This window comes from Acromyrmex echinatior, chromosome 3 (assembly GCF_024713525.1).
Source record: "Acromyrmex echinatior isolate Ae372 chromosome 3, ASM2471352v2, whole genome shotgun sequence".
In the NCBI taxonomy this organism is placed as follows: Eukaryota; Metazoa; Arthropoda; class Insecta; order Hymenoptera; family Formicidae; genus Acromyrmex; species Acromyrmex echinatior.
In genome coordinates, this window is record NC_141854.1 from 19,479,225 (window position 1) to 19,499,022 (window position 19,798).

General features: G+C 32.9%; 1 protein-coding gene across 6 annotated transcripts in view; it reads left to right on the top strand.

The window, feature by feature from the left end:
* The window catches only part of LOC105148847 (protein gustavus), a 272,603-nt gene that overhangs the window by 185,093 nt on the left and 67,712 nt on the right, over positions 1-19,798 (top strand). For 4 of the 6 annotated variants that reach the window (XM_011060923.2, XM_087404856.1, XM_087404852.1 and 1 more), the window contains one exon: positions 19,524-19,559. The exons of 1 other annotated variant lie outside the window; for it this stretch is intronic. In XM_011060923.2, the coding sequence (XP_011059225.1) occupies positions 19,547-19,559 (13 nt within the window). In that variant the 5' untranslated portion in view covers positions 19,524-19,546. Of the gene's footprint in view, positions 1-11,393; positions 11,524-19,523; positions 19,560-19,798 lie in introns of those variants that run through there. One more of the 6 variants, XM_087404854.1, reaches the window with a different exon arrangement.

A 19,798-nucleotide genomic window follows, 5' to 3' on the forward strand; every position in this document is an offset into this window, starting at 1 on the left:
AATTTCAAGATTCGAAATAATGATTATATTTTTATCAGGCACGATTGCGGAACAGCTGGAACTATGAGGGATTCATAAACATATATTTATAATATATAGGATGCCCCAGATCTCTCGCGAGCAGATAAAACGAACACTTGAATTTGATGATAGGGTTGACGCATAGCGGTCAGAATCTATTTTGATCTATTTTGATCTATTTTGATCTATTTTGATCTATTTTGATGAAAATGTTTGCAGAAAATGATCTTTACTTCGTTAACTACTGCGAAAATTGCAAAATAACAAACTTTTTGACTCAATTCATGCTCTACCTGCTCATGAGAGGTGATCCCGTAGATCTGGCACACCATGTATACGTATGAGATGACTAATATCAGATATGACAGAGAAGGCTGTAAGGGCACAATTTTTCATGTCGCGTGAGTCTTTGTATCTTTCATGAATATTGCCAATTATCAATTTCTTACGTATCTCGACGATTATATCATGAAAGCTTTTTGTAAAGATTTTTCTTTTATTTTGAAAATTCGATTTGTTTGATCGAAATGTCTCGCATTGTACGTTTTCCATGAAATTTTCTATAGGTTTCTATAGGTTTCTAAAAGTTGTTATACCTAAAGGTTGACATCCCTAAAAGTTGTTATATCTAAAGATTACTATAGATATCTATAGATATCTTTTGCGGATATACTGAGATATACTTTCATATACCGAGAATAGACATCTTAGTTATTTCGAACATATTTTCATACACATATGTGTTATAACTAGAATATATATACATATATATATATATATATATATATATATATATATATATATGATTATAATTACTATAAGTAATAATTAATAAGAATATATTCTAATAATGCTTTATATTAATCAATTAAAAACAAAAAATGTAATAATTATTGAAAATAATTGTACTTATATGATATATCTTTATTTTAATTTTACCTTTTTTTATTTGTAACTTGTAGAAAAATGATTTCTATTAAAAAACCCTTATTTATACATACATATATATATATATATATATATATATATATATATATATGATACATCTAAAAAGATTATGTTTTTATCAATTTTTTTCATAAATGAATCGTTAGTTATTAAAAGTATTAATATTTTTTCATTGCCCTTTGTTCTTACGTTCGTCCAAAAACGATATTACCTAAAGTAAATTTTTTATTAAATGTGTATGATATATTATAATAGTCTACTAAAATGTGATTATGAGTATATAATACAATTTAGGAAACAAATGTGTATTTGCTAATGAATTAAAATTTTATGTTATGAATTATCTCTTTCTCCATGTGTGCTATTACTTCATCTTCTTGGGAGAAGATCGCCACACACCGAACATTTATGCTTTTTATTGTTATGTGTGTATTTCTCTGTCTATATATCCTTTTAAAATTATTAATATGTAACGAAATAATAAAAAAATTATAATAATTTTATTTTTTATTTATAAAAATATAATAATGACAGAGACGACAAACACTAACGTAAATGCGCGCGCTACAGTCTTTTAGATCGACCGTTACAAACACATCAATTTTATGTATAAACGTATTTACGCCATCTATTTTCATATACTATACGAAAAAACATTAACAAACATTTATGTAAAGATAAAAATATAATATTTAGTACCAATAAATTGAAAGATATAAATAGAAAATAGAAAATACACCTAATATTCCTAATACCTAATGTACACCCATATCCCAATATACACTCGCAAAAGACATTCCCAAACCGTCTGACGGAAAGGTCATCGACGGAAAGGAGTTTTAAAGTTCAAAGGAAGGAATTAGGATAGCGTCCATAACTATTTTTCTTAAAAAGTAGAGATAAAGCTATTTTTCTTGTTCTGAAAAGACAGTTTGGGACAGGAAAAGGACAGTTTCAGTCCTTTCTCCCTCTCCTTTCCTGATGTCATTGAACCGAAAGCCAGAAAACGACGTTTTCTGAGTCTCTACCTGAAGAATCTCTACCTGAGTAAGAATCATCATTTTTTAGTAACAAATTCTAAACAACTGCGCTTATAGTAAGTAGTCATATTTTTTTCAAATTATTATAAATCTTCACATATAATTATAATAGGCTAATGAGAATTGCATATTTATTTGGCTCAATAATTAGGTACTTATTATTAAATTCTTAATATATTTCGTAAAGAAGAAAAAAATTTTGTTGATTACAAAAAGACAGGTTTAATGAATCTCACTCATGAGATATGTTAAGCAAAGGATGTGTGTGTGTGTGTGTGTGTGTGTGTGTATGTGCGCGCGCGTGTAGAATGTATAATATATATGTAATGTTGAAGAATCTCTTAAGTTGTTGTGCATTTTATTCATGTAATCAATCTTATTCATCACATTTTTCTTACAATTAGCTTTATTAAAAATGATATTTGAATTGTCTAGGCAATAATTTTTAGTTGAATTGTGCAAATCTTCTATTTTTCTATCCAACATATTACAATGTTTTTAAATTTGAAAATCAATTTAACTGAGAAACGATTGTACATCTAATTTTCAATTTTTAAGTTGCTTTTTTGAATTGAATTATCTTCAACATCTTTAATAAAATAGACTACTCCTTATTTAAGCCTATTGAAAGACAGAAACCTTTAGACAGAAATCTAACAATAGTAGGTTAGAAATCTTAGGTGGAATTTCTTTCTCAATTTAGTTAGCTCTACCTGCCTATAAGCGGTATAAGAAATTTAGGGGAAAGATTCTATTCTTCTGGCAGGAAGTCTATCGATATGAAAAAATATCAGAGTTCTTCCCTTTCGGGAGAAGTCCCTTTCGGGACCAAGGTCCCGAGGACCTGAAATCTTCTGGAAGACTCTGATATTTTTTTTGGATTGTCGTTTATTTCTTACAGCGGTATGTCAAATAATTTGGGACACCCTGTATAAAATAGCAACTCGAACATTAAAGTTAAAAATACATTAATGATTTAATTAAATTTAAAAATTTGAAAAATATATATTTGATTTTTATTCTTCTTCTTACGACGTCAGACCTTTGACCTGTATTACACCTCTCTCATTATGATGCGCACACTGATTATTCAATTGCCACAAGCATATAGGATCTACAGTTTTAATGCCAATTCCGAATGGCGAATTTTTCCGGAGGTCAAGGATTTTTCTAAGGGCAAGGATACCTTAAAGAGGTTGCCGACTTTTTCCATTTGTATCAATCTACGCATATATTCATTACGTGATGCAAGCTTACTGAGATAAGGTTGTTGTCATTAATATAATATATATTCATCGGTGGAAATGGCATAGGGAGTACTGATCCTGGAAAAACACAGGCATAAGCATAGATGATACTAGTACTCGAGGCATCAGCATCAGCATAGGCTATGTAAAAACAGACATCGGTTTGTAAAAATAGTTACTTAAATATATGATAAACTGAACTAAACTCAATACTACTTCAGGTAACTGCAGTCCAATTCTATATATTTTATATTCTTTTCAATATTAATTGAAACAAAAGTTATTATTTTCTTTTCTGAACGTTAAAATTAGCTGAACTTACTATATAGAAGTTATAGAAGCTATAGGAATTTCGAGGAAGAGTGTAACTTTGAAGATGCACGATTATCTGTATAAATTGCATGATTTAGAATAATTTCTTCTAGATGAAAATTTATTTATTGTGTGTGTCTCTCTTCCTTTCTCTATCTCGTTTACTGGTTGGTGAACGACTTCTACTTCTAAAAGAGAAAAATACTTTTATATTCTCGTTACACAATAAAAGTTTTACATATTTATTTAGATTATAATTTCATTAAAATAATTTCAGTAAACTCAGAAAAATTTGTATTCTCTAACAATATACAAGTTCTCCATGTATGTATAATTCTCTAAACATACATTTATTGAATTTTTTTCTGAATTTAACATTTTCTTTTATTTTTAAATTGCTTGTATCTATTTATATTTTCTTTTTCTCATTTCTTTATATCCTTAATAATTAAATTTCAATTAACAAAATATAAATAGCTCGTTTTCTTGCTTAGCAATAAATAAAATACTAGAAACGACAATAGTTACGAACAATAATATAAGAATGAAGGCGTGCTTAAAGCTATATATTTTGTCTTATAAATTTGAAACGAAACTATTTGATGACTACTTCATCTTGACGTACCATGATTCTCACTGAACAATAAGAAATCATTTATCAATTCCATTTTATTGCTTGACGATAAAAATATCGAGAGTTTGAAGATATTTAAGACCATCCTCACAAAGTTGATGTAATATGAAGACCTTTTGTTCCGTTTTGATCTCTTAAGGATAGCATTAATCTTGACTATGTATCATTAAATTAATTATGTATACGATTTAAATGTTATATAGATTTTGAAAAAGACTCTGTGAAGTTGAAACGTTAATTACTACTATTTAAGAGAAAATTACTATATAAGAATATAGTAAAATATATAACTTTAAGCACATCTCCATCCTTATATTATTGCTCGTAACTATTATCGTTTCTAATATTTTATTTATTGCTAATTAAGTTTTATTTTGTATCTGTAACGAGATCTCGACCGATTCCTAGTGAAAGATGCACTATGACTACTACGTAATGAACTTCTATTTCTTTTTTCATTTCTACTTTTATCTTTCTCTTCGCTTTCCCTTGTTAAACTTGTCGCCTTCTGGAATGTAAGAAATTCTAACTTTATTTATATATAATACACATATTATTTATATATAATATAATAATTTATACATATAATTTTATTTATATATAATACATATATATTATTTATGAAATAAAGATTTATAAAAATTATTGAAATTCTTATAGTCTTTCAGTTATGGCAAATTTTCTCCAAAATTTCAATAATAATAATAATAATAACTTTGTTGAGTACAACATAAATTAAAAATTAAAAAATAATAAAATTTCATACAAACAACATTTATTATGCTCATTTGATTTTTATAAATTACTTCAATTACCAATTCTTTCATATATTGGGTCATCTAAAAAGTATCCGCGGCACTATGGTGTGTTGACCATCTAGTGACAAAAAACCGCGGATACTTTTTAGATGACCCAATATAACGTGATGATATTGTTGATATATAAAAATACAACATATAGAAAGACGGAAAAATAAATTCATCCGATAATTTTCTTTATTATTCTGTATGAAGATTTCTCACTTGCGTATGTACATTGAAAAAAATACTCACTTAATAATTTTACTTTTGATACACGAAAATGAAAAAGCGCACGTGTTCGGTTGTTAATAACTGGACACAGATTATTGTATTCAGCGCAGTAATCTCTACAGCTTTGTGCTATCTTACGCAAGCATGGACGTGTCCATACATATTTTAGGTACTAAAATATTTGCTTATTGCTTGACTTAACTAGCCCCACTCTAGCTCCACAAAGAAAATTGGTTATCTACAATTAGCTAATTGATTAAAAATATCGACAAATTCTAGGTGGGGTGAAAAGTAACCTCCTTGGGAATGAAAAAAATTTTTTTCTTATGCAGAATCTCGCCCAAAATATGGCGTGTTCGCTCAGTACTAATCTTTGTAGCATCTGCTAGCTCGCGCACCTTCACTTTCCGGTCAGCCAACACCATTTCATGTATTTTTTTGACATTTTCCTCGGTAACTGCATCGGAGGGCCTGCCGCTGCGGACTTCATCGGTAGTGGAGTTGCGGCCACCACGAAACTCTCGAAACCAATATTTGACGGTGTAATCTGACGGAGTATTAGCCACATAATATTTATCCAACTTTTCTTTTGTTTCCTTCGCCGTTTTGCCTCTCAAAAAATAATGTTTTATGAGAGAACGAAAATCGTTTTCGCAAACACGTCAACAACAATCAGCTCTCAAAACAAAACTAAGGGCAGTATCGCACTGCCACTTGGCATGTCTGCCTAAATATGAACGGACTACAAGGCACCATAAACTTTTTTGCAGTAGTGGCGCATTCTGGCGGTCAAGGAGGTTACTTTTCACCCCATCTAGTACATTTTTAAATTAGAATACATACAATTCAATAATATTGAAATTAAATTTATTATAATTTTTTTTATGTCAAGGAATTTAGATTATCATTCGTCTATATCTTTATTTCTGCTACTAATAGGAATTAATGATTTTTTTGTTATCTGCATCATATTATTATTGTCAGTAAGAAGTGGTAGGCAATGAAAAGAAAAAAGGTGTGTGCTCTTAATATCGACAAAGATGTGTGTTTTACGAACTTAGTGCTACTTACACTTATTTTCGAGTTTTGGATAATATTAATTATTAACAAGCACATACATATGTATGTGCACGTAGATACATGTGTCGATACACATGTACATTTTTTCAAAGATAATTCGATGTTAGTTGATCGAATTATCCAACCAAACGACCGGTAGATTCATGGTGAGGTCTGCGAAACCCTACTGCACAAGGGGGAACTTTTATTATTCTTTTTTGACCGCATTCTCTGTCTATCTCTATCCATTTCATTTCTCGTCGTTCTCTCTCTCTCCCCTCCCCTTTCCTCTCTCCTCCCCTCCCTTCCTTTCCTCTCGTTCGCACTCTCTTGTGATACAGTCCCCTTGATAAACGTCAGGCTTCTAAACAGGCTTAGGCATGGGCGTACGTTATCAAGAGACTCGATCTTGGACATCTAAAAAGTATCCGCGTCACCATGGCGCGGATACTTTTTAGATGATCCAATATAACGTGATGATATTGTTGATATATAAAAATACAACATATAGAAAGGCGGAAAAATAAATTCACCCGATAATTTGAATTATTCTGTACGAAGATTTCTCACTTGCGTATGTACATTGAAAAAAATGTTTTTATTATATCAACAAGATATATGTGATAAAATGCATTTTAGTGAAACTAGGCAGAATTTCTGATTATCATAGTAGAATTCGATATTTTATAACTAGAACTGGAACGTTCTTAGATAGACTAAATATCAAACGTTTCAAATATATTAACTATAAGAATTTGGTTAATATTTTCCAATTAGATCTGAAATAACTTCTACAGGGTGGGCCATCTATTGGTACGTTTTTGAATTTCGTCGTATGGCAACACCGAACGAGCTACAGACCCGAAATTTTGACAGTTTATTAGTCATACCGTCCGCGGCACGAAACAACATGTTTTCTCTTGAAGAGCGTTTTGAAATTTTAAAAACTTATTTTCAAAGTCAGTGCTGTGTCGCCGAAACTGTACGAATTTTGAAAAGAAATATGGGTCGTGATAGAGCACCCACCGAAGGAGCTATACGCAAATTGGTGAGGAAAGTTCGTGAGAAAGGGATGTTAGTGGATGACAGAAGTGGTCCCAGAGCTCGGACAGTGCGCACACCCGAGAATATTGAGGCTGTGGCCCAAAGTGTGAGACAGAATCCGACGACTTCAACTCGACGCCGAGGTAGTCCAAAATGTCATTAATAATTGGGGTGACCGAATGGCATACTGTAAGGCCAGTAGAGGGAGCCACATGAACGAAATCGTTTTTCATTCTTGACGCGGATACTTTTAGCTTCACAACAAAAAAAAAATTAATAAAAAATATCAATGTATGCTCATTTGATCGCATTTTTAAAAACGTACCAATAGATGGCCCACCCTGTAGTTATATTTATACTATATATTCTCCATATGCAATACGCGGCACTATCAATCAAAATCAACGCAGCGAAGTTCTATTTTCTATAAGTAAAAAAACCAAAATAGATTGCAAAGCGCAGATTAAAATTAAAATTTTTCATCGATATTCTAATAAAATGGATCCTTGAAATTCAGTTATGCCAAAATTGAGATGCAGCTCCCTCGGAAAGAAGATGGAAGGGATACTCACACAAAAAGGGGTTAAATCCGTGTATTGGTCCCATGCTGAATGCCTGCTCTTTATGAGTTCCTTTCATCTTCTTTTCGACAGGTCCACGTTTCAATTCTGGCATCACAACCCTGAATCTTTAAAATTGAGTTTCAAGATAAAAGTAATTAATGTTTTTGATATTACGGTTTTCAGTTGTGTATAAAAATTAATTTAGAAACCTGTAATAATTCCTGGAAGTTATATATATTAATGGCACGTAAAATATTATCAGAAATATCAAATTTGTCTTCTATAGTATAGAAATTATTGTAGGGATTGACTGAAAAATTAAGGAGGTTGTAAGAGCATAAAACATATATATTAATATTTACGCTTTAAATAAACTACATATGTATAAAAGTTGTTTTCATAACATTCTGTTTTTATTGTACAATATATTTTTAAAGATTATTTATTTTATTTATTAGTATTTTTATAATTATAAACAATTTTTAAAATGATAACAAAAATCTGATTTTTTTTTGTATAAGTACTTTAAGTATTAAAAATAACTTATGCAAAGTTTGATTGAGATTCACCAGTTAGTTTATAACAAATAAATATTTTGTTTATTTATAGATCAATTAATGTCTGTATCTTAATCTAACTTTACATAAATATTCTTGAATTCATAAAGTACTTGTAATTTTTATCATTATTTTATAATACAATTCTATATATTTCTATTGGAGCGCAAAAAAAACATTACTTTTAATACAATCAAATTTTTTTCTACTGTAGCTTGAAAAATTACATCGATATCGTTTATGGAATGTTTATGAAATGATTCTACAGCATGTTGTAAATCCTTATTAAGTTACAGATCTAGTTATGCTATGTCGTGCATTATTTCTATGATACGAAATTACGCTACGAAATTACCAATTTCTCTTCTACTTTTGAGACACAAAATTGCGAATTACTTCACAAATTATTATATATACACATGATCCTTTAATCAGAATATCCAGCAATCCTTAAATATCCTTGAATTCTGGAATTATCCTGGAATTTAATGTATCCTAGAAAACTCTTGGGAACCCCCTGAAATTTCAGGGGGACTGATCTGAAATTTTTGTCATTCTTTATGCTATTTATGCAAATGGTAAAGATAAAAGTAACTTTGAGATTACGAAATCTATTTAATGAAGCTGCAATGAATTAATAATTTTATAATATGATATTTGATGTTTGAATCTTAATCAATCAATAAAAATTAATAAAGTAATGGAAACATTAATTGACCTGAACAAATAAGGGTTTTTATTTGAAATGTCTTGGAATTATTCTTGAATTGATTAACCACATCGCTAGTTAATGATCGGCATCGGCATACGAGAGCTGCTCTGAATTACGTAGTTCGACAGTGATATTCGGCGAGTATGGCGAGAACTGACGAAGTGAATATCCCCTGACAATTCGGGGAACTTGCAGCCGCCATTGTACGTTACACTTTAGATAACTGTTGCTAACGCAACAATGAGATAAGTGAGTAAATTATGCCCTTTGTTATACAGTAATGTTCAATGAAAGTTTATGTACATATACATATACATGTATAGATCTGATATGCAGCACATATATATGTATGTATAATATATACATGTGTGTGTGTGTGTGTGTGTGTGTGTCTATATAATGCTAGATTATATATGCATATGATATAGATATAGTTTGTTGATTCTTATTATAGTATCATTGTTGATCGGCATAATTTCGGAGCAATCATATTTTTAAAAACACAACGCAATTTATCATATGTTTTTTTTCATATAATTATCATCATTATTATTATTTCTAAAATCCAACTTGAACATTTTAAATTAATCGATATCGCGAAAATCACATGAATATCAAAATTCTTTAAAAATAATATTACAGAATCACGATATTTTTCGCAAGAAATCAGAATAGCTTTCTTCCTTCGTTCCTTCTTCCGGCATTTTTTCAAAAATCAGATTGGCATAACCAGTATCCGATGTTGTAAAAAATAAAAATTATAAAAAAAAAATCCCCGGAAATCCATCGAGGAACAACGATGAGGCCCTACGCCAATGGCGCACTGCATCAGTCTTCACACCACCAGGTCCCACACGTATCCCCACATGACTATAGTCGCCGCTTTCCCCTTACTTCTCCCTGTCTCGCCTACCTTCTCCCCCCTCACCCACCGCTCGATACATGTGAGGCATTCGCGGCTTCAGAGTTCAGTCGTCGTTGGGACGTCGCTGAGGTCGCTCTCTGATCGGTCTGGCAACTTCGGTGCGTTTATTACGTGCGTGCGCGCGCGCGTACATACACGCACATACATTTTATATATATATATATATATACATACATTTATATATATATATACATTATATATATATATATATATATATATATATATATATTTACGCATACATACGTGACGCGCACGCGTCACGCATAATTTATGTTATGCACGCGTGCACGCTGCTCGCTACGTAGCGAGGAACGAGAAACGGCCGAGTGCTGGTGACACGAGACGGATAAGTTCCGGTGAGAGAATACGACGAAGACGACGACAACGAACGCTGTGTGCTCCGCTTCATGATGTTACGGTAGTGTATGTGCGGGGAATATCAGTGCAATATCTTTTTCGTTCCATTTTTTTCCCCCCCTTTCCTTCGCGTTTGTTCGCTGTGCGTGCGTCGTGTGCCGTGTCGTGTGCGTCGCGGAAGTTAACACGACGAAGCTTGACGCACTTTTTTTCCAAATCCCCGCGAGGCCGACGAAATTCTCGCGGATCACCAGCGGCGTGATGCCCGCTTCGTCGTTATTGACCTTGTCGTATTATGTCGAGGTGGTACCGTGAACATCGGTGCCGGGAGGAGCGCCTTTGACCCCGTCAGTCCCGAGAACATATTGAAAGTTGTCAGTCCGCGCCTTTGGTAGCCTTCTCTCGCGAGCCACTCCCCTCGAGATAAATCTTCGAAATTTTAACTTGCGGACGTTTAGACAGTAAGTAGTTCCTGGTTACGCTTTATTTCTGGATATGATTTCTCCGCGGAAACGATCGGGGTTAGGTTGAGTTCGGATTAGACACGGATGGCGTCTACGACGCGATTTTCGTGTTCACGAAAATAGTTCGATTTTTCTTTGAAATTCGTTGGATTCGTAAATCTACAAAGTCTAATCATGATTTTTTTTCAACTGTTTGAATTTTTTTAATACATTTATTTATTTTTACTTCCCGCGTTTATATTCAAAATCCATGTTTTTTTGATTAATTCGACCAGACTATTGAGCGAGATAATTAAATTTTTGTAAATGCGCGCAAGAAACGAAAGTAAAATGAAAGTACTTGAATCCATTATAACGTGTACAACTATTTATGTACTTCGCGCTTTAGTGTACCTTCAGATTATGGAATCCGTTGATTACGTACAAATAGAGAACCGCATGAAATATCCGCGTAATTAACGAGCTGGGCTTTTTCGAAGAGTTTGGAAAAATCGTGCGACAGCGAGCCAAGAGGAGAATCAAGCTGCACCGAATATCGAGAAGCGTCGGTGATAAACCTGCCGGATACGTCGCGCATCGAGATATGGATTGGTCTTTCAAACGCCGAACGTAAGTTCCTGCTAGAAAGTGAAATCGAATTTCGAAAATTCTCCCGCGTCGCTAGTCTATAGATATAGACCGATAAATCGATCGATTGATCTATCGATCCATCCATCCATTCATCCATCCATCCATCCATCCATAGATCGCTCGAAAGATTAATTTTGAGAGTTCTCCAGCATAAAACATAAATTGACACAAGTCATTCTGTACTTGTTCAATAAGCAGTAAGAAACAAAAACGGAACGATTCTTGCCTCTGTTGAAAAGTTCCCATTGTAAGGCCAATATTACATGCGTCCGCATGACAATTTTTTCAAGCTGTCGATTGGCTGTAGAAAGGCAAAAATCCGAGATCTTCTCTGTCGTGCAGCCAATTGACATGCTTGAAAAATTCGTACGGAAAACGGACGCATATTCTTAGCCAGAGGCAACAAGGGATTTGTCCTAAAAGACGGTAGAGGGAAAAACAGATACAGAATATAGAATTGTTCACAGCTCTTATCACGGTGAAATTGCGTTTTATTAAACTTAGTTTTTTTTTTCGAGACGACAATGAGACGCAGTGCCGAGTGACCAGAAAGAAGTAATCTGATCTTGTAAAAAAAAATGAAGATGCGAAAAAGTAGCAGACTTAACAGTAATCTGATGCATCTTGTGCGTGCGGAAAGAATTGTCGATTTGTTTATCATAGTGGGAGAAATCAACGCTTATCAATAATTCTCAGTTCGCCATTCGTACGAAATAGTGAATAATGTTCGCTATTTGTATGAAACAATTCGTGAATAATGTGAACAGGCAATTTCATCGAATTCATATTCGTTGTTTATCATCCGTGTCAATTCAGTGTGGTGATTTTTTTTTTTTTTTTTATGAAATCGAAAAGTGCAAATCAGTCAGTTCGTGTTGGTTCATATATAGAGCAATATAATGATTTTACAAACAATGATCAAGGAATTAATAGTGTTGAAAGTCCGTATTGATAATTATATGACAATGCATTACTGCGAATTTACTATGAATCGCGAATTACAAATCGTGAATCGCTTATCCCGCATCCGGACATATAATGTTCGCGAAATTTAGTCACATGTGCATGCGTATTTGAGGTTGGTGCTGCGGGTCGAATCGACGTTTGCTCGTTGTTTGCTAATCGAAATAATGTCCCCGGGCGCGCAGCACGTCGTCGATAGATCGTGGGAATCGACAGAGACGATGAGATCAGCACGAATTCGTGGCGCGCTATTAAGTTCTCGCAGCGTTCTGAAATTTTCATAAGCCCGTCAATTGACGTAGTTTAAAGCACGCGTCAAAGTACGAAACGCTTATAATATCCGCGATGTCCAATTTTTTCGACGCGCTACAGACACGGGAATATATTTTAAAAGAATTAGCATGTCAGTGATTAGTACGTGATCGCTTCATTTACTTTTAACATCAAAATTCACTGTCATTACACATCAGATTTCAATTCTCGCTTTGAAGTTTCCAAAATTGTACGTATGACGCATGTTGCGGATCATCGTCGAGGATGAGCGTGGGATACATCGTGTTCTATGTGCGAAATTCGTGTCGCCAAAATTTCCATGAAGCTTTTTATCCTCGCCGCCAATTTTATATAAGTATAGACGCGCTCCGTGAATTCGATCAGCGACGAAAGATTTTTTTATCGAGCAACGCTGAAACTTTGGGGATACTCTTTTTTTTTCTTCTGCAGCTTTTGGCAATTGCCACGAATATTTCGTCACGCATATGATAAGTAAAAACATGACGAAGCGCGGAAGAGCGTAATTTTGCCCCTGCGGAAGTCTTCGTATTACAATGAAGCGTCGAACAATGACTGTGATACGATTACTCTGACACAAAGAGTTTCTACCAGTGGTTGAATATTTTCCACATTCTCTCGAGATTGGCAACTTAAATGTAATAATGTGTGAACGTTAAATGTATAAATTATGCGGTTATGAAAATTCATGGCGTTGTTATTTAATAAATTAAAACTTTTTTCGTAATGTACAGGATTATTATAATTATGAATTAAAAAATATGAATGACGCGAAAAATTCGCTTTCCATGATGAATAATTTGAAGAAATTTTTTTAAAAAAGTTTTAAAAGTGATGTTAAAAGTAACGTATGATAGAATTTCATCGTGAAAGCAATAACTGTCTGTAATAACGAACAAATAATATTTAACGTCTACAGTTCTATTAGAAATATAATATCCTTTTTATTATATTTCAAGTAGAATTTAATCCTAATAAACCATGGACTTTTGCGATTTTTTTACATTGTTATTTTACATTTCTTTGAAGTATCGCAATTAATTAAAAATAAAATTATTATTTGATTCATATTTTTCTTTGTATGATATATTTCTTTGTGTTGGTATAAGTAGGTTGGTATAAGTAGTTTTTGTCTGACTTCGAGGTATAAATTTCACACGTTTTGAGCTAAAAAATACGTATTCAGTCCAGAGATATAGCGTGACAAAGTTGCAAGATTTCACACCCTGGTATGTGACCAAAAATACCAATGGCTCACTAGAGTTAAAGTATGAAAACTTATACTGTATAATTAACAGACTGTGCACGATAGAAAATCCATCATCCGAAGGTTTTTCGAAGACTTCCATTCCAGCTCTTGCTTTAGTAAAAAATGTTCCGTTCGCTTAATGCGACAATCTCTCAAGTAAATCTTGAAATTTGACATTACTTGGATACAATATTTTGAAAATTAAAAATCCTGCAAATCTATGAACTACGCGATAAAGGCAAAGTTTAAAATCATTATAATTATAAAGAGTTGATATTTCCTATTCTTCACGAGCATACTACTCCATAAGCGCGGATTATCTCGGTCGAGAGCTCAGGCAGAAGCATACAGGCTGGCCTTTCTCTCATTCATTATTCGTGCCGATTCCTTGCGTTTACTCGAAGTTATGACCACGCTGTCGGTTGCATAATGACTCGTAAGCCAACAATGTTGTCGCGTAATCAAATGGCGCAGACGTTTGTTCTCGCTGCGAATAGGACTGCGCATTGTTTCTCCGTTAACAATTTCTGCAAAATGGAAAAAAAGAAATTGCATAGTTGCAGATGGTGTTCACTACCCATGATTTCTGTTTCAAGTTAAATATTTTAAAAGCATATGAACGATCCTGAAAATAATATAAAATCTAGAAAATTGTGTGTACGTATATCTCAGTATAATAAATTCAAAGAGGAAAGACTAAAACTACATAGTTTAATATTAGTGTTAATAGCAATCATAAAATATGATATATAAACTAATAATAATAATATGACTACATTGATAGTGCAGTGATGATGATTATAAAATTTGATACGTAAATCGGAGTAATACTAGAACTACACGTTGGCGTTTATAATAACATTTTATACGATACTAGCTAAAATAGGATGAGAGAGGAATGAAATTAAAGAAGCTAATTACTGATGTATAATGTTTGATAACATAACAATCATGGGCAAGCATTAACGTCAGGTGAACCGGTAGATTGCAAACATGGCGAACAAATCGCATGGTTGATTTCGTGCGTGTGTAGGTCGGGATAACAACGCGCTCTAAATATATTTCGCGTAAGATGGATATGTGCTGTTACGTATTCAAGCAAAATCATGACGTGCGTCAGCTGACTAATCCAGCCGACGCATACATAACATAGGCATAAATACTGTAAATTGAATTAACGTGAATATTGAGTATTCGATATTACATATGAGATTAATTTCCCTGAAACTTCTCCGATACGCGAATATAATCGATAAACATAATTAAATGTATACGCAACACATGTGACTTTATACCAAATTATTATTCACTTCTTAAGCATATTAAAAAAACTGCAGTATATATATTTAAAAAATGTAATATGTCTTCTTGAATATTTACAACGAATTTATGAAATTCAAATGTTATTATTTTATTATTTTATTAACTCCATGTGATCTTTATTATTATGAGAACATGAATATATTTTTATACTGAGATGGCATTTCGGAAATTTAAAAGTACTTTTAGAAAAATCTTTAAGGAATTGAGATCACATCTGATCAGAATATAATGATCGAATGTATAATACTACATAGTTTGAGAGAACAATTTTTTAATGTTTATCGCTAGATTTATGTATGGGATTAGAATTAATCGTGTGGAAAACAACGCGACGCGAAAGCGCGCGTCATTTTTAGCATTATCGCGGTATTCTCTTAACGAACTCGGCGCTAAATCAACGTGGAACATGCCGTAAATCTATGCGGGCAAACTAGTTAGGCAATATACGGAGATTCCACGTGGATTTACGAGCGACGGTCGTCGATATGAGCAAAAAGAAGAGAAGTGGTTCGCACGAGGGCGGTCTGCTCTTTGCGGTTAAAGATTTTCGGCGGTCCGCCAGGAAGGCGGGTAAGGGAAGCAGACGAGAAAATCGATGAGTCGACCGGGACGAGATGCGATAAATTTTCGTTGGCATTACCGACTGCAAGAAAGTCGCCGAAGAAGCTTTTCGAAGGGAACGACCGGTTGCCCGACGAAGCACACAAAAGGGTCAAGCTGCGAAGAGGTAGTGTAGAGGAGAAAGAGGAAGAGTAAAAGGGAGAGAAGAGGTCGTTCGATCGAGGAGTAATGAGAGCTTACTGGGTGTAATGACCTCCACCTTGGGTCAGCGCCGTGGCGAGTGAATTGTGGACCCTTTGGGACGCTCGATGCATTCACATCATTTATTCGGTCATTGTTGATTTCAAGAATAAGGGATTAAGATCAGAATATCAGTAATTCGGAGATTAAAAGTTGCCAGAGTATTTTCTAAACGAGATCTACTTGTATTTAATTACAGATCTTAAGACAGATCTGTTTCATTTATTACAGATCTTAAGACAGATCTTCGATTGCCAAACAATATCGAATGTTTGAATGCGTTCACTTATTGACTAGATATAAATTTATTTATTTGACATAAATCACAATTTATGATTTTTGCGCGGAAATATATCTTTATTAATAATTAATTAAACATTATCTATATGCACACATTTATATGTTTGTACTTAACTGTGGTTTGAAACTAAAACTGAAAACATTTTACAACTGTTATTCGAAATAATCGTCAGACCATAAACTTTAAATGTAAACATATTTCAAATATCATTAATGTATCTATTAGCAATTTTCTGACGATTACATCGCTTGAGATTTAATTTTGTCAAAAGGTTTAATAATATCGTTTGAAATGATTTTAATGAAAGAATATTTAATTTAATATGAATATGACACGTTCACGTCAAAAACTTAAACAAACGTTTAACATTCATTAAATTTTTCTCTGTCAATTATCAACATCAAATTTTGGTAGAAAGTAATATTCGGACGTAATATTTCTAACAAAGGAATATCCAGAAAGCGTTCGCTTGAATCATATTGAACGACACTTTATATTTGGCTACGCCATTTTCGGAATATGATAACGTAAAAACGTTATTTGGTGAGAACTGGTTTTCGAGGTGACAATCAGTATAATTTTACTGATGATGAATGTGAAAAATACTGACATAATGTTTAAGGAATTTATTTTTTACTTAAAAATTAAAAATTAAGGTTTAGGTTAATAAAATAAACGATTAAAACTTTTGTATGTAATACAAACTTTTAACTTTTAACTTTTACTGTACTTTTGTATATAATATCCATAATTTAAATGAAAATTAAATAACAATTTTCATTTATTTCTGTGTTCGATCAAGAATTATTAAAGGGCAAAATTTTCAGAGTATTGAGAATAAGTGATAATTCGTTTTTGCACATTAATAATATTCTAAAAGTAAATATTTTATAATTGCAAATACGAAATTGCTTTCAATTTGCGTTTGCACTGCATGAACATCGAGATTATTTCTGTCCCAAAAATAACACGTAATTGGAATAATAATTCACCAGAAAAGGCTATTCATGAGAAAATGTTACATGCATCTAAATTTTCATTAAAGACAAATTGACTCCACGACAGTAAACGATTCATGAAAGCATCAACCATACTTCTGGCATACCATATATAGTCCAACAGCATGTATTACACCACGTGTCGAGTATGGCCTGTCTTTGGTAATGGAACACCCGATGAAAGAAAGACACCCTCGTTTCCTTTTCGGCATTGCACGCTTCTCTGACAGATGCCCAGATTGGTATCCATAAACTCAGAAAACAGCGAACTACAAACAGTCAAGTGCATTCACCTTTTTAACGAACCTTTTTTATCAACCGATGCACATGATTTTGACCTAAAATATTAATTAAATTTATGTTCACAAAAAATACACGTTATATATTAAGATTTTATACGTTTATGAATCTGTATAAAATACAATGCGAAATAACATTATTCTTTGCTATATATAATATAAATAAAAATATTTTTTAAATATTTTTAAATTTTTATATTAAGTTGTAATGAAATGTAATTATTAATAATTTTATTGATAATTAAAAATAATTGTACGATTTAATAAAAAATTAAATTTTTCAATTGTTCGTGGTTTAAAATTTTTTATGAATTATCAGATATATATTCTCAAATAATACATATTATATTGGGTATGGAAATAAGTTTCCACCCATTGCAGAAAGATGTTAGTAGCATTGCTCGTGTGTTTGATAGAACGGCATGATTTTGAAAGGTGTGTGTCCAAACTTTTGAGCCCAATAGATGGCATTCGTTCGAAGCGTAACAAAGAATAACTTTTTTTGCGTTGAAGATGTCGGAATTTATTCCAAAAAAGCAACATTTGCGAGAAGTTTTACTCCATTATTTTATTTTAAAGAAAAGTACTGCGGAAACGCATCGTTTGCTCGTAGATATTTACGGTGAGTTCCATTACGGATGTTCCATCGAAAACTAGTTGTAAAGAATGGTTTCGGCGATTCAACAGTGGTGATTTTGACGTGACAAAGAACGCGAAGGTGCACCGAAAAAATTTGAAGATTTGCAGAATTGCAAGCATTACTCGAAGAAGATTCGTGTTTATCGCTCGATAGATTGACAAAAGAGTTAAATGTTGATAGATCCACTGTTGGAAAACGTCTACACGCAATGGGAATGGTGCAAAAAGAAGGAAATTGGGTGCCATACAAATTGAAAGAGAGAGACATGGAAAGACGTTTGATCATCTGCGAAATGCTTCGTCAATGAAAAGGAAGGGTTTTTTACATCGTATCGTAATTGGCGATGAAAAATGGATCTACTACGATAACCCTAAACGCTTGAAAGCATGGGTGATGCCAAGTGAACCAGGTCCATCAATGCCAAAACGAAATATCCATGCATCGAAGATTATGTTGTGCATCTAGTGGGATCAAAGAGATATTATATATTATGAGCTGCTCAAACCGTCCGAAACCATCACGGGGATCGTTATCGCCTACAACTGATACGTTTAAACCAAGCTTTGAAAGAAAAACGACCGGAATGGGACAATAAGCATAACAAGCTGATTCTGTTACATGACAACGCTAGGCCACACGTTGCAAAACCGGTCAAGAAATACTTGGAAGAAGTAAAGTGGGAAATTCTGCTCCACCCGCCGTATTCACCGGACATTGCCCCTTCAGATTTCCATTTGTTCCGATCCATGTAGTCGGCCCTTTCTGGAGAACGATTCAATTCTTATGAAGGTATCAAAAAATAGATGAATGGATCACTTCAAAAGAACCAGATTTTTTCATTCGAGGAATCCGTTTATTTATCGGAAAGGTGGGAGAAAGTTGTCGAATTCCGAAGGAGCATACTTTGAATAAACTCACTTATATAGATTTGTTTAAATAAACACATCTTTTTCATTTAAAAAGGGAGGGGGGCGAAAACTTATTCCCATACCCAATACATAACGAGAATTTTGATATAATTTATCTTACATATATAATTGCGATAAAATGTAGACTGTAGGTACACAGTATCAAGCATGCGAGAAATGATTATTCTTTTATTTTTTTCTTTCAGAGTGGACCGTATCGGGAACAGACATGATGACACGAGGTATATAAATTACTTGGCTTTACTTCGAATTTAAATACGTACACTGATTTTTCTCTATCTTTAATGATTTTTCTATCTTTCTGTCTTTAATCTCTATCATTAATATCTCTATAATAATTTATATCTCTATAATAATCTGATAATTTTCTTATTAATATTCGTACATGATAATGTTACGTTGCTTAATAATGACAACAAATAAAAAAATGCAGAATGTTTTTACTTTTGATTTTTTCTAA